The sequence below is a fragment of the Mobula hypostoma genome, chromosome 12 (genome assembly GCF_963921235.1).
Source record: "Mobula hypostoma chromosome 12, sMobHyp1.1, whole genome shotgun sequence".
NCBI lineage: Eukaryota > Metazoa > Chordata > Chondrichthyes > Myliobatiformes > Myliobatidae > Mobula > Mobula hypostoma.
This window is the reverse complement of record NC_086108.1, coordinates 62,107,851-62,121,817: the sequence shown is the minus strand read 5'-3', so window position 1 is coordinate 62,121,817 and position 13,967 is coordinate 62,107,851. Positions and strand designations below refer to the sequence as shown.

General features: G+C 39.0%; 1 protein-coding gene across 2 annotated transcripts in view; it reads left to right on the top strand.

Moving 5' to 3' along the window:
• Positions 1-9,799, top strand: part of mysm1 (Myb-like, SWIRM and MPN domains 1) — a 106,678-nt gene extending 96,879 nt beyond the window's left edge. For both annotated transcript variants that reach the window (XM_063064256.1, XM_063064257.1), the window contains 2 exons: positions 2,986-3,043; positions 4,919-9,799. In XM_063064256.1, coding sequence (XP_062920326.1) covers positions 2,986-3,043; positions 4,919-5,083 — 223 coding nt within the window. In that variant the 3' untranslated portion in view covers positions 5,084-9,799. The remainder of the gene's footprint in view (positions 1-2,985; positions 3,044-4,918) is intronic.
• The last annotated feature ends 4,168 nt before the right edge of the window (positions 9,800-13,967 follow it).

Genomic DNA, 13,967 nt, shown 5'->3' with positions numbered 1-13,967 from the left:
TCTGCATTAATTACTCATAAAATGTGGTCTGATTTTCATCTAAGTCACAATAATAGACAAACACAATCTGCCTAAACTACTAAGACACAAACAATTGTACTTTTCATGTCTTTATTGAACATATTGTTTCGTCATTCACAGTCCAGGCTGGAAAAAGTATGTGAACCCTTGTATTTAATAATTGGTAGAGCCTCCTTTAGCAGCAATAACCTCCACCAAACCTTTCCTGTAGTTGCTGATCAGACCTGCACAACGGCGAAGAAGAATTTTAGACTATTCCTTCATACAAAAGTTTCAGTTCATCTGTATTTCTGGGACATCTTGCTTGAACAACCGTCTTCAGTTCATGCCATAGCATCTCAATTGCATTAAGGTCTGGACTCTGACTCAGCCATTCCAATATACAAATTTTCTTCTTTTTAAACCATTCTGTTGTTGGTTTATTCTTGTCTTTCGGATTATTGTCTTGCTACATTATGCAATTTCTATTAAGCTTCAGGTGACGGACTGCTATCCTGATTTTCTCCTGTAAAATGTCTTGATTCAATTTGGAATTCTGTGTTCCCTCAACGATTGCAAACTGTTCAGCCTCTGAGGCAACAAAGCAGCCCCAACCCGATGATTCTCCTTCCAACGTACTTTACAGTAAGGATGAGCTTTTAGTGTTGGTGTGCAGTGCCCATTTTCTTTCAAGCATTGTGGTGTGCAGTTCTGCCAAAAAGTTCAACTTTTGTCTCATCTGTTCACAAAACACTGTCCCAGAAGCATTGTGGAACACCCAAATACTGCAGTCTTTTGCAAACTTGAGATATGGAACAATATTTTTTTTTTGGAGAGCAGTGGTTTCCTCCGTGCTGCCCTTCCATGAACACCATTCTTGTTCAGTATTTTTTTGGTAGTGGACACATGAACAGAGACTTTAGCAAGTTCTAGAGATTTCTGCTGGTCTTTTACTGTCACCCTTGTGTCCTTTTTCTCCTCCTTCACCATTGTATGGTGTGCTCTTGATGTGATCTTTGCAGGACACCCACTCCTAGGGAAAGTAGCAACAGTACTGAATTTCCTCCATTTGTAGACAATTTCTCTTACAGTGCCGAAGGGTTTCAGGTGGAAACATTAACTACTTTTTTCCATAGATGCTGTCTGGCTTGCTGACTTCCTCCAGCATTTTGTGTGTGTTGCTCAAGTCTTTAAAAATGCTTTTGCAGCTTTTTCCAGCTTCATGCATCTCTGTAATTCTCCTTCTAAGGTCTTCTGAAAGTTGTTTTGATTGAGGCATTGTGTACATAAATGGATCTTTCTTGAGAAGAGCAGGCTCTGTCAGTAACTTGGCATTGTGTATTTTTTATAGGGCGGGGGCACCTCTACAATCCACACCTCCGATCTCATCTCATTGATTGAAACATCTAACTCCGAATAGCTTTTGTAGAAGGCATTACCCCAGAGATTCACGTCCTTTTTGAACCTAGATTGTGATTATTTAAATGGTGTACTTAGTATTGATGAGAAGAAGTGCAATTGTGTGTGTGTATGTGTGTGTGTTATTAGTTTAGGCAGATTATGTTTGTATATAATTCTGACTTAGATAAAGATCAGACCACGTTAATGCAGTAAACCAGTTAACTGCAAAAGGTTCACAAACTTTTTCTTGCGAATATATATGTATAATGTGGTTGTTGTCTGAATAAGTATATCCAGAGAGTTAATCACACAGAAAATGCTGGTGAACACAGCAGACCAGACAGCATTTATAGGAAACGGTACAGTCGACGTTTCGGGCCGAGACCCTTCATCAGGACCTGAAACGTCGACTGTACCTCTTCCTATAGACGCTGCCTGGTCTGCTGCGTTCACCAGCATTTTTTGTGTGTGTGGCTTGAATTTCCAGCATCTGCAGATTTCCTCATGTTTGTGCTCCAGTGAGTTAATGTTTACCAGCAATGGTCACACCCATAAATAAATGGGCGGACAAGAAGATGGATAAATTAAAATAGAAATAAAAATGCTTGATAGATCGCAACCAAGTTAAAAATAGAATCAGCACAATTAGACTTCATGCTCCTCACTCACAGAAGGCATATCATTCAGGGTTCCTCTCCTGATTGGTATCTAGTGAGACACTAACATTCTTGGTCAATAGTCACTCTTGACTAGTAGAATTTTGTATGTGGGTAATCATGGATCTGTACTGGCTCGGTGATGATACTAGTAGGGAGATGGATGCAGACCAATGAAATAGAAGTCATTGTAAAGCTAAATTGTTGAAGTCCTAGCTACAATGGCGAAGGTGCAAAGGAGAATCACAAGAATGTTACTCGGCATCAAGCATTTCAATTATTTGGAGAGTCAGGATAGGCTAGATTTTTATTTCTCTGGAGGAATGACCTAATAGAGGTCTATATAATTGAGGCAGATGGATAAGGGCAATAATAATATTTTCCCATATTGGGGATATCTAAGACGAGAGCATAGGCTTCAAGTGAAAGATAGGAAGTTTACAGGGAATCTGAGGGAGATTTTTTCATACAGAGCATGACTGGAATCTGGAACATGCTGTCTGAAGAGGTTGTAGAAGCAGATGATCTTGAAACATTTAAGAAGTATCTGGACATTACTAAATTCATCAAGATATAGAAGGTTATGGGCCTGAAGTGGGTAAATGGGAATAGTATAGAGAGATACAAAAGTGGTCAGACTTGAAGGGCTGAAGAACCTGTGAGTGTACAACATGATGATCCTCCAAATGAAATTTTACTTTGGTGGATGGGGAGGCGGGGTGGTTGTGGAAATGTACCAATGTTAGAAATACAGGTGAAAAATGAAAGTATCAATAATATTCTGGCTACTATTTTATAAACATCTGTTTAGCTACTGATTTAAATGAGTTTTTGATAGTCACCAGCTTGTTAATGTAAGCAATAAAACATTTTAGATATGTTTAAGAACAAACAATTACTGAAGGGTTTACTTTTATCCCTTTTACAGTAGTGTGCCAATGCTTCGAATGTTTCATAGACACTCCAACTTAACATGTCTGCAGAAGGTATGTTTAGAAAAAACAGAATGTTAAAGCTGTTTTATCTATAATATTGTCGAATAGATGGGGGTAAAACTGTGACTGAAATTTAGAAGTATAACATCTTATACTTGGAAAATATGTATTTAATGGGAACAGCGCCTATTTATTCTATTATATTTTAATGTTTCCGTTTTGCACTTTACTAACCATTGTTACAGTCAGAAACATTTACACAATTTTTTTATGATAAAGGCCAAAGAGACTGCTTTTTAAATCTGCCAAAGATTTGCTGACAGGATGAAAAAAGTGGAGTGTTAACAACCCCCTGAAGGCCAGTGGTGTCCCCCATGATACATAGAGGCATTAAACTTCTATGCCTCTTGATTTCATGCCTATGAGCCCTTGGATTAGCATCAATTGTATGTGGCTGTGGAAATCTGAAGACATTCATCACTTATTAAGTTGGAAATCTGGTTAAATGGGTCTCCCTAGAGACTATAATTTTTACTAGCCTATCAATTATGACCAACTCTTCACATCCTTTAAATCCCTACAACCCTCCCATCCATATGCATCATTTGTTACTTTGCCGTCCAATATTTATTGTAGATAATTACATCAACATCAATTTTTAAATGCAAATCTTGATAAGCTACCCCTAAATATTACCTACCCATTTGGCTCCACCTCCCACCACTTTTCCTGCCTTGTCTATCATGGTGCCTGTGCAACTTCCAGAACCAAAGAGGTTTATTCTTATGTTGTTCCCTTCACCCAAGTCCTTTTCCCAGATTTGTATCTTTCTCTCCTGTTGTATCCTGGCTGAGTTTATTAATAAAACCCACTTCCTTCTCCTTTAAACCAATTTAGCAGAACTGCTAAGCACTCAGTTTGCTTTCTAGCCCCATGTTAGCTGATATCAATGGTTACTTTCTTCATTGACTTTTCCCATGGTTCTAACATTGCTTTATCTCTCTTCATTGACCCTTCGATTCTTAAACGTGCCCTTTCTTCACTATCTTTTTCCCTTCAAACACCTATCCACCTGCCTCGACTCTACATGTTTAGACCCTTCCATCATATTTCAGTCATGCCATAGCATTGAAATCAGTAATGAAATTTTGTCTCACTTTGGATATGTGATCAGTCCTTCTTTGCCTATCTGCATCTTTTCACAGGGCTGGCCAAATCATCCTTTTCTAATGTTAGTCTGCTCGACTATCATTCAGTTGAAGAGGATCACTGTCACTTTATTCCTTTCGTAGTAATTTAATCATAGCAAGGAGTAACTTCCAATGTCTACTCTTCCTATTCTTATATTTTGCCTTGGTGTTCTCCAAGGACTGATCCTTAATACGCTCGTTTCTCTGAAACTCTCTCTCATTCCTCCTTCTTAAAAGACGAGGCCAAGCAAAATTCAGCTATTCATGTGTCAATTTAGACTGACCAACAGTTAAGCAATGTATCAACTTTTAAAATTACTTTCAAATTCCTCCATGGTATCACTCTTCTGTGACTATAATTTCCTCTAACCCTAAGACTGTAAGATATCTGCTCACCTATTTCTCTCTTGAATTCAGTCACTCCAGTAGTGATGGTAATGCTTTCAATTGCTTCAGCCTTAAACTTTAGAATTCAGTCCCTTGGATTCTTTACCTGTCTTCTTTCATCTAAGATGCTCCATAAAGTCTGCTTCTCAGTCCAGATATCAAATTTTATTTGGTGATGTCTTGAGATGATCATAATTCTTAAAGAAAATATAAAGCTAAAAGTTTTTCTTGTAATAGTAAACACGCTCTTATGTATTGGAATAATTTAATATTTAGAATGTAGTTATCACTGTTTTAGCTAAAGAACTCAAAATGTATAAATATATTTTTAACTTCTCTTGTACTACAGCTGCTTGAATCCATGCGGAAAACATTGGAAAATCAGTGGAATACTGCAGTCACTGAAGAGTTTCTGGCCCAGATTGAAGATTTGTTCCTTTCAGGTTATACTGTTGAAGACAGGAACAATAAATTTGAAGCTATTGCTGAGCTTCCAGTAGAATCCAGTAATTAATTCCTTCTGCATGTATTTGTACTGATATTAGTGTCTGATATTTCACTTTCAAAAATCTAATGGCATTTTTAGAAAGATGGCCCAATGTTGTAGTGAAAGAGCCAGTGGAATTTTTAGTACAATTTGGCTTGTTTGTAAAGGAAAATAAATAAGAAAGAAAGTCCATGAGATACAACAATTTTTTTTAAAGATTAACTACTCAGAATTTCTTTAACAGTTTTTCCTGCTGTATTGGAGTATTATTACAAAAATTAAGTTGTTTATGGGGCCATTGAAAAAAAATTCAAACAGAAACAGCAGGTGCTATAGTTTAAAACTATTTTGACTGCTTCTGGATAGTTACTGGAGCCTGGGATCTCAGCAAGAAAATCTGCATCCAAGGTGTCTTTTGTCTTCTCAGATTTCACCAACTTCCATATTTTGCAGTTGAATGTGGCCTTCCGTGATGTTTCCATTTTTGTTAAGTAGAACGTCACAGTTACCGTACCTGAGATTTCAACAATGATCTTGGTGGCACAAGTAAGGCTGCGTTTATTTTAAAAGGAACGAAGAGTTTAACAGTAACACAAACAAAATACTGGAGGAACAGCAGGCCAGGCAGAATCTATGAAAAACAATAAATATTCAACATTTCCGGCCTGGACCCTTCATCAGGACTTGAAACATCGACTGTTTATTCTTTCCATAGATGCTGCCCTTCTGTATGTGTCACCCTGGACGTCCAGCATTTACAGATTCACTTGTGTTGATAAAGAGTTTAAGGAGCATTTCCAGAAAGGTTCTGTGCAGCAATCCAGTTTTTCTGCTATGCTCTAAACAGCATCATTTTCTCTTGCAATGCCAGACCAAAGGTATTGTTTTGAAATATAATATGTGACATCTGGCTTATAAGCCTCAGATTTTAGCTAATACAGTGACATGTGGACTCCTGTTCCTGAAATCTGAACTGTGAGCAGAAGTGCATGTTTTATTTCATTATTTAGATACTGATCTGAAGTGGCAGTTAAGTGCTTATTCAGAACTGATCATCTTTCCTATATGTTTCCCTAAAACCATAAATAGTCATGATGCTACTTAGTTTTCCTCCTACTTCTGTGTTTTAAGAAGAATGGAGAATACTATTTGCAATAATGTCAAAGGATATTCATAGTTTCAGGGTTAAGATGGAAGTAACAGTTGAAATAATAAATATGGCAGACTGCATAGAAAGTGTTTGATACCAAAGTCAGGTGTTGAATCTATGGTTGGATTAACAATTTATTGATAAACTCAGTTGAAACCAGTTATTGCAAAATAGTCGAAACCCCTTGCACCATGTAAAGTATTAAATATTGTATATAACATTGTATTAGTGTTTGCAATGGCTGAGAGAGCGTTCCCTGGAAATTTAAGAATATTTTAGGTGTCCCATGGTGTTGGATGCATCTTTAATACTCCTGGTCGAGGTAACTGCTTTATGAGGCAGATAAAGTAGTCATCAATGGAAATCACATAAACTAGTAGTGTATTTTCTTGGTATAACTGTAGCAATTCTGTCACAGTTGTTAACACAGACATTTGCTGCCTTCAAAGAAACAACCACAATGCAAATTAAAGATAATGTAACTTCTAAGCAATTGGCTTAGAGATTGCATTTTAGGATCCTGTGATTTTATTACTGCTCATTAGGAAATTCCTTAGATTACTGGAATCTATATGAATTATTATAACTTGGAAGCAAGTTTTAGAATCAGGAAGTTGACGATTCCATGTTTATTTTAGGTCATGTGAGAGAAAATTCTTCACATTCGTTATCTGTTTAATTACATTTTTGGTATGAGAACCATGGTGATAGGTCTTCATTTGGTCATCTTGTACAGAAAACTATCCAGGGTCTTTTAAGAGACTCCTGGATAGGTACATGGAGCTTAGAAAAATAGACAGCTATGGGGAACCCTATGTAATTTCTAAGTATATGTTTGGCACAACTTTGTGGGCCGAAAGGCCTGTATTGTGCTGTAGGTTTTCTATGTTTCTATGTAACTTGGACTACTCTTCTAAATTAAGAAATCATGACATTTTATATAACAAAGATGACTGGAGTGAGCAAATGCCCTTTGTTGCAGTTATAACAATTTGTATACAGTCGTGATACCTGTAACGTCAGCAATTCCTTCCCCACCTCCTACCCCCTCTAATGTTGTTTGAGCTACTGAGTTCCTGCAGCAGTTAGTTGTTGCTTCTGATTCCAACACCTGCAGTCCATTGTTTCTCCATAACAAAATCTCATGTATGTAAAGATTAGATCTTCTCCGGGCTTCTTCTAAAATCTAAAGAAAGCATGAGAGTGACAACAAGAAAACTGCATTTTGTTTTATTTTTGGTGCAGTTTATTGGTGAGCATGGAACGTCTTCAGTGTTTTGATTGGAACATCCAGCAACATGTAGTGCTAATAATCAAAATAATATAATTTTTCAGAATAAAACTTTATAAGAGGTCATCCTAATCAACAAATGATTCTGTCATCCATTGCTCCAAATATTTTATTTTATCTTGACAATGAGTTTACTGACCTTCAAAAATATGCTAATCTGAGGAACCAAGAACACAGAAATTTTCAACAGTAAAAGTCTTCAGTTCTATTTGTACATCAGTAGCTACATTAAGACAGCGTGGAAGTCGTAGTTTTTGTAAGAGTCCACATTTTCCTCCCAGTAACATACAGGAACCAACATTTTTGGTGCTTTTTAAAAAAAATCCAGCTCTTTTCCCAGGTTTGCAGTGTATTTGTGTTGGAAACTGAAAGGAAGTTCATTGTATCTGTCTTTGATGGACTTGGACTGTACAAAGAAATAAAAGATTGACTTTTTATGTTAGTGATAATGTACTTTATCAAACATTTTCATGATGTGTAAATGTATAAATGTTGCCAATTTAAAAATGAAGGAATTTATAGTCATATTCCTTATGTAATGTAAACAATTCAAATCAAAACTGCATGGGAAATATAAAAGTGAATTATTTTGTGACAGGTGCATTTTGCAACATTAAAAAAATCAGATTAACTTCCACAGATGTTGAAAGAAGCAGCTTTGTTTCCATTTGGTTCACAAGGAATTGAAGTAAAACAGGTTCTGTTTATTCTATTTAGAGTTATTGAAAGGTGCAACACAGAAACTGGCCCTTCAGCCGATCTTCCTCTAGACCTGCACTGCCTCTTCCTATAGACCTGCACTGGGACCATAGCCTTCCATACCCCTACCATCCATGTGCCTTTTCTAACTTCTCTTCAACGTTGAAATTAAGCTTGCATGCACCCCTTGCACTGGCAGTACGTTCCACACTCTCACGATCCTCTGAATGAAGAAGTCTCCCCTCACGTTCCCCTTAAATTTCTCATCTTAACCCGTTTTCTGATTGTAGTCCCACCCAACCTCAGTGAAAAAGCCTGCTTGCATTTATGCTATATTAACCCTTCATAATTGTTTATGCCTTTAACAAATCTCCCCCCCCCACAAGTCTTCTACATTTCAAGGAATATAGCCCTAACCTATTCAATCTTTCCTTATAACTTGTGTCCTCCAGTCCGAGCAACATCCTTGTAAATTTTCTCTGTACTCTTTCAACCTTATTTACATCTTTACATCTTTTGAATAAACAATAAAAATACCTTCATATTTTTGTGATTGTTTTGCATAATGCAGCATGATCTCACAGATCAAAAACTACATGAGCAATTCAAGGTTTGCTCTTGTCGTTTAACTTCAGAAACTTATGTTAAATTCTTAAAATTCCTAGTTCTTCTGATCTCTTTGAACCGTTTTGTATATGCTGCATATTTAAATTGAGGCATATTTAAATTATAAATCTGAGATAACCCAAAATACTACTATAGGATAATTCAACAATTTTAAATAGCTTACTGATGTTTAACAATGCTCAAAACCACTCTGGCACAGTCCCAGGTTCTTGGTGCCTTCATGAGAATTATGTACTCTTATTCTCCAAGAGTAAATTAAGAAATGGGACGTATAAAGATATAACAATTAATAAAACAAGGAATTAGTATTTCAGTACCTTTGCAGATGACATTAAGTGAGCTACTTGGAAGGTATTTGGTCATAGCTTGAGCCAATGCAGGTTGAAAGATCCCAAAGTTTTGAGACATCTTGAACTGATTTTCTTTTAACTCAAGGCAATAATTTCAGAGAGTTGCTCTGAAAATAGGTGATGGTAAATCAAGTTGGACCATCAGCTACAACTTATTGTTTATTCCCGTGCTTCAAATTATATGATACATGGTTCATGGATACTCTGCATTCGTCTATGTCTCTTACCTTTCAGTTTCTCATAAGTTGCAATGTATAGATTTAGTTAAAATCAAAGTACAATAAATGTATTGACAATATTACTGCATGGTAGCATACTGTACATATTTTTCTAGAACAATGTCTGTATTTTTCATAGTTAAAATATTTGACCATTTGTGAGGTTGAAATCAAAAGTATATACAGCATATGTGATCATATTTGTGCACTGCTCTTTGACTTAGGAAAGGTTGTGTAATCTTGCTTGTTGCAGTTTCATGTTGTAATTAAAGAATTGAAGAGTTAAAATGTTTAAACTACAGTATTAATAAATCAATTTTGTACAGGAATGCTGTTTTCTACCTGTTTGGTTTATGTATTGTATCAAGCTACACTTACTGCCAATAAGCAAAGTTTAACACGAAATAATCTGCAGATGCTGTTGTCAAAGGAACACTCACAATGTGCTGGAGGAACTCAGCAGGTCAGTCAGCATCAATTGAAAAGATTAGTCGACGTTTCGGGCCGAAACCCTTCATCAGGACTGAAGGAAGAACTTTGTGGAGGGTTTGAAGAATGCTGGTAGTTGAAAAAAACAGTAATTTTAAAGACAAAGGGGTGGGGGAGGGGAAGCAGGGTGGCTCTTCCCACTTTCTTCAGACTAAGGGTGTAGCTATGGGAACTCACATGGGACCCAGCTACGCCTGCCTCTTCGTTGGTTATGTGGAACAGTCTGTGCTCCAAACCTATTCTGGTACTGCTCCCCAACTTTCCCTTCGATACATTGGTGCTGCTTCCTGCACCCATGCTGAGCTCGTCAATTTCATCGACTTTACTTCAAACTTCCACCCAGCCCTCAAATTCAATTGGTCTATCTCTGACACTTCTCTCCCCTTTCTCGATGTCTCAGTCTCCATCTCTGGAGACAGACTGTCCACTGACATCTTCTACAAGCCCACTGACTCTCATAACTACCTCGACTATACCTCTTCCCACCCCACCACATGCAAAAATGCCATTCCCTGTTCCCAGTTTCTCCATCTCCACCGCATCTGCTCCCAGGATGAGGCTTTCCGTTCCAGGACATCTCAAGTGTCCTCTTTCTTTAAGGATCGTGGTTTCCCTTCTACGGTGATCAATGATGCCCTCACCCGCATCTCCTCCATTTCCCGCACTTCAGCCCTCACCCCATCTTCCCGCCACCACAACAGGGACAGAGTTCCCCTTGTCCTCACCTACCACCCCACCAGCCTCCGGATCCAGCACGTTATCCTCCGCAACTTTCACCACCTTCAACAGGGCCCCACCACTAAGCACATCTTTCCCTCTCCACCCCTCTCTGCTTTCCGCAGGGATCGATCCCTCCGCAACTCACTTATCCGCAAGTCCATCCCCACAGATCTCCCAGCCGGCACATCCCTGTAAGCGTAAGTGCTACACCTGTCCCTACACCTCCTCTCTTGTCACCATTCAGGGCTCCAAACAGTCCTTCCAGGTGAGGCAACAATTCACTTGCAAATCTGTTGGGGTCATCTATTGCATCCGGTGCTCCCGGTGTGGCCTCCTCTACATCAGTGAAACCCGACACAGATTGGGGGACCGCTTCGTCGAGCACCTCCCCTCTCCTCCATCCGCCACAACAGACAGGATCTCTCGGTTGCCACCCACTTCAACTCTGCTTCCCATTCCCATTCAGATATGTCCATACATGGCCTCCTCTACTGCCATGATGAGGCTCAACTCAGGTTGGAGGAGCAACACCTCATATACTGTCTAGGTAGTCTCCAGCCCCTTGGTGTGAACATAGAATTCTCCAACTTCCAGTAATTCCCACCCCCCCCCCTTTCCTCTATCCCTTTTTCACATCACCTCCCTCATAGTTCCGCCTCCTTCTACTACTTCGCATTGTTCTCCTGCCAATCACCTCCCCGCTTCCCCTCCCCCACCACTTTGTCTTTAAAATTACTGTTTTTTTCGACTACCAGCATTCTTCAAACCCTCCCCAAAGTTCCTCCTTCCGTCCTGACGAAGGGTTTCGGCCCGAAACGTCGACTAATCTTTTCAACTGATGCTGACTGACCTGCTGAGTTCCTCCAGTGCATTGTGAGTATTCAATAAGCAAAGTTTGTTGTCTGTATATACAGTATTATCCCTGATATGAATATTTGTATCAATAAAAACAAAATGCGGGATTTTTAAAAATGTTTGATAATTGTTAAACTGTTTAAATTAAGTTTTCTTAATATAATTAATCTTTAGCGAAACATGCTGCGCTAAAAATTTGCTGCACCAGGACTTCGCAAAATCTTGAATTGTTGTTGAAATTTTATCTAAAAAAATGTTTTGAGATAGTAGAATTGTGAACTCACAATGACAACTGGGATCTTCGTGAATAATGGAAGATTTCTTAACTCGTTAAAGATAAGAATTGAAAAATAAACATGGGAAGAGAAAGGCAACGGATGAGCTCCATGTTAAATCAGGTAGAGCAAAAGCTGACTTTTTTCAGTAAAGGAAAGCAAGACTCCATATTTGAATTATTTATTTCTGAGTTAGAAGAAGTTAATTAGTAATTACAAATATCACTACATTGAAAGTGTACAGTACTTGTTTATTAATTCCCTAACATCCTCCTATAGTGAACTTAATAACCAGTTAATATGTAACTACCAAATCAGATGAAACCCAGTAGTTAAGTTGGTGCAAGATGATGTTTTCAGTAACCAGTGGCGGACCAGTGGAAGTTATGCAGCAACTTTGCACACCATGCGTCTTTATCACAAATTGCCGAAGGATTCTTTGTATTCTCGTATTCTTTGTAATCAATCCCCTTGCTTTCTTGTAATTAAATAAGAAAACATGTTGTACAGTATCAAAGCTAAAGAAAGACTGGAGGAATGAAAGAGGAATAAACAGCACCTGAAAAGTCATGAGCCTGAACTTGGCATTTAGTAGAAGAGAGGATTTGTATTTTTTACAGAATGCCTCTGGAGCGAGGCACTCTTGCTTTTATAAAATTGGGTATAATTGCCTTTGCAGCTTTACACTTACACAGAAAACTTATTCTGCATACTGTATAGGAGTACATTTTGCCTTTTCCTCTTCTATTAGTCCTACTTGCTAACTAAATTCAAAAGGTATATTTTTGGTATCATTTGGTGCAGTAGTCCAATTTCACTGCATTATGGTCAAACAATCTTGCATTGGACAACGTACACAAAATGCTGGAGGTAATCAGAAGCTCAGTATCAATAGAAGGAAATGAACAGTGGACATTTTGGGATGAGAATCTTCATCTGGACTAGAAAGGAAGTGGCAGAAGGCAGAATAAGGTTGGGGAGGGGAAGAATACCCTTTGAAAGGTGAGGGGGGGGGCTACCATTTCCCTCCAGTGCCTCACCTCCCCTTTATTCCACTGTCCTCTCCTATTAGATGCCTCCTTCTTCAGCTGTTTATGTATCTCTTCTACCTATCACTTCCCAGCTTCTTACATCATCCCCTTTCTCCCAGCCACCCATTTTCCTGATCCCTGATATCACCTGACATCAACCAGCTTGTGCTCCTCCCCCTCCCCTCACCTTCTTATTCTATCTTCTGCCCCCTTCCTTTCTAGTCTGGACTGTTTTCCTCCATAGATGTTGCCTGACTCACTGAATTCCTCCAGCATTTTGTATATGTTGCTCAAACTTCGAGTGTCTGCAGAGTATCTTGTGCCAATATTGCACTGGCAACCTTAAACAGATATTAGACTTACCTGGCTATGCAAATAGGTCATTGTCAGTATTGTATGTTTTCTGCCTCCGTTTCTGGCCAGAAGGGGGTGTGCATCCAGGGGCTTAGGATGACTACAGTATGCCTTGCTACACAGCAGCTGCAACATGGCTGGTGGAACACTATGGAGACTGTAGGTTGTGTTGGAGATGACGATAGGTTGTTCAAGAGGGCTCTATTAGAGACATTTTATTCTGAGGAGCAGCAATCTCTGCTGACAGTGTGGGCTACAGTCAGAGGTAGGGCCTGGGACAGGATCCTGAGAATGACTGACAGGCTGGCAGAGTGCCTTTCCATCAACAGAAATGCTGTCACCCTGAGACATCTGTGGAGCTATTCCCAGTCCCTCAAGGCAGTGCCTTTTTTTTGGAAGCTGGACTGCTCAACCATTGTGAAGCATTGCAAATGTGGACCAAAGAGCTGAATTCCAGAAGTGGTATGAAGTTGCTATTTCAAAAAGTCCATGTTCAACTGAAGACAACTAGCATGAAGGGAAAACGCTCCAATCATTGGCATCATTAGCTCATCTAATGTTAAGTGAATTGGGTTCCTACTAATCTCTCCCAGTACTTAACCCTGCAAGTGATTCCCTTGCCCATTTGTCCATCTCTGCTATTCTCTCTCCCAGCACTTATCCCTGCAGCCGCAACCAACACATCATTCTCCATAAAATGCCAACTTCAAAGGAATCCTACCACCAAACATATTGTTACATCCCCCTCTCTCCACTTTATGCAGGGATCGCTCCCTCCCTGATTCCCTTGCCTATTCATCCCTCCCCACTAATCTCCCTCCTGGCACATCCCTGCAAGTGACCAAAGTATTA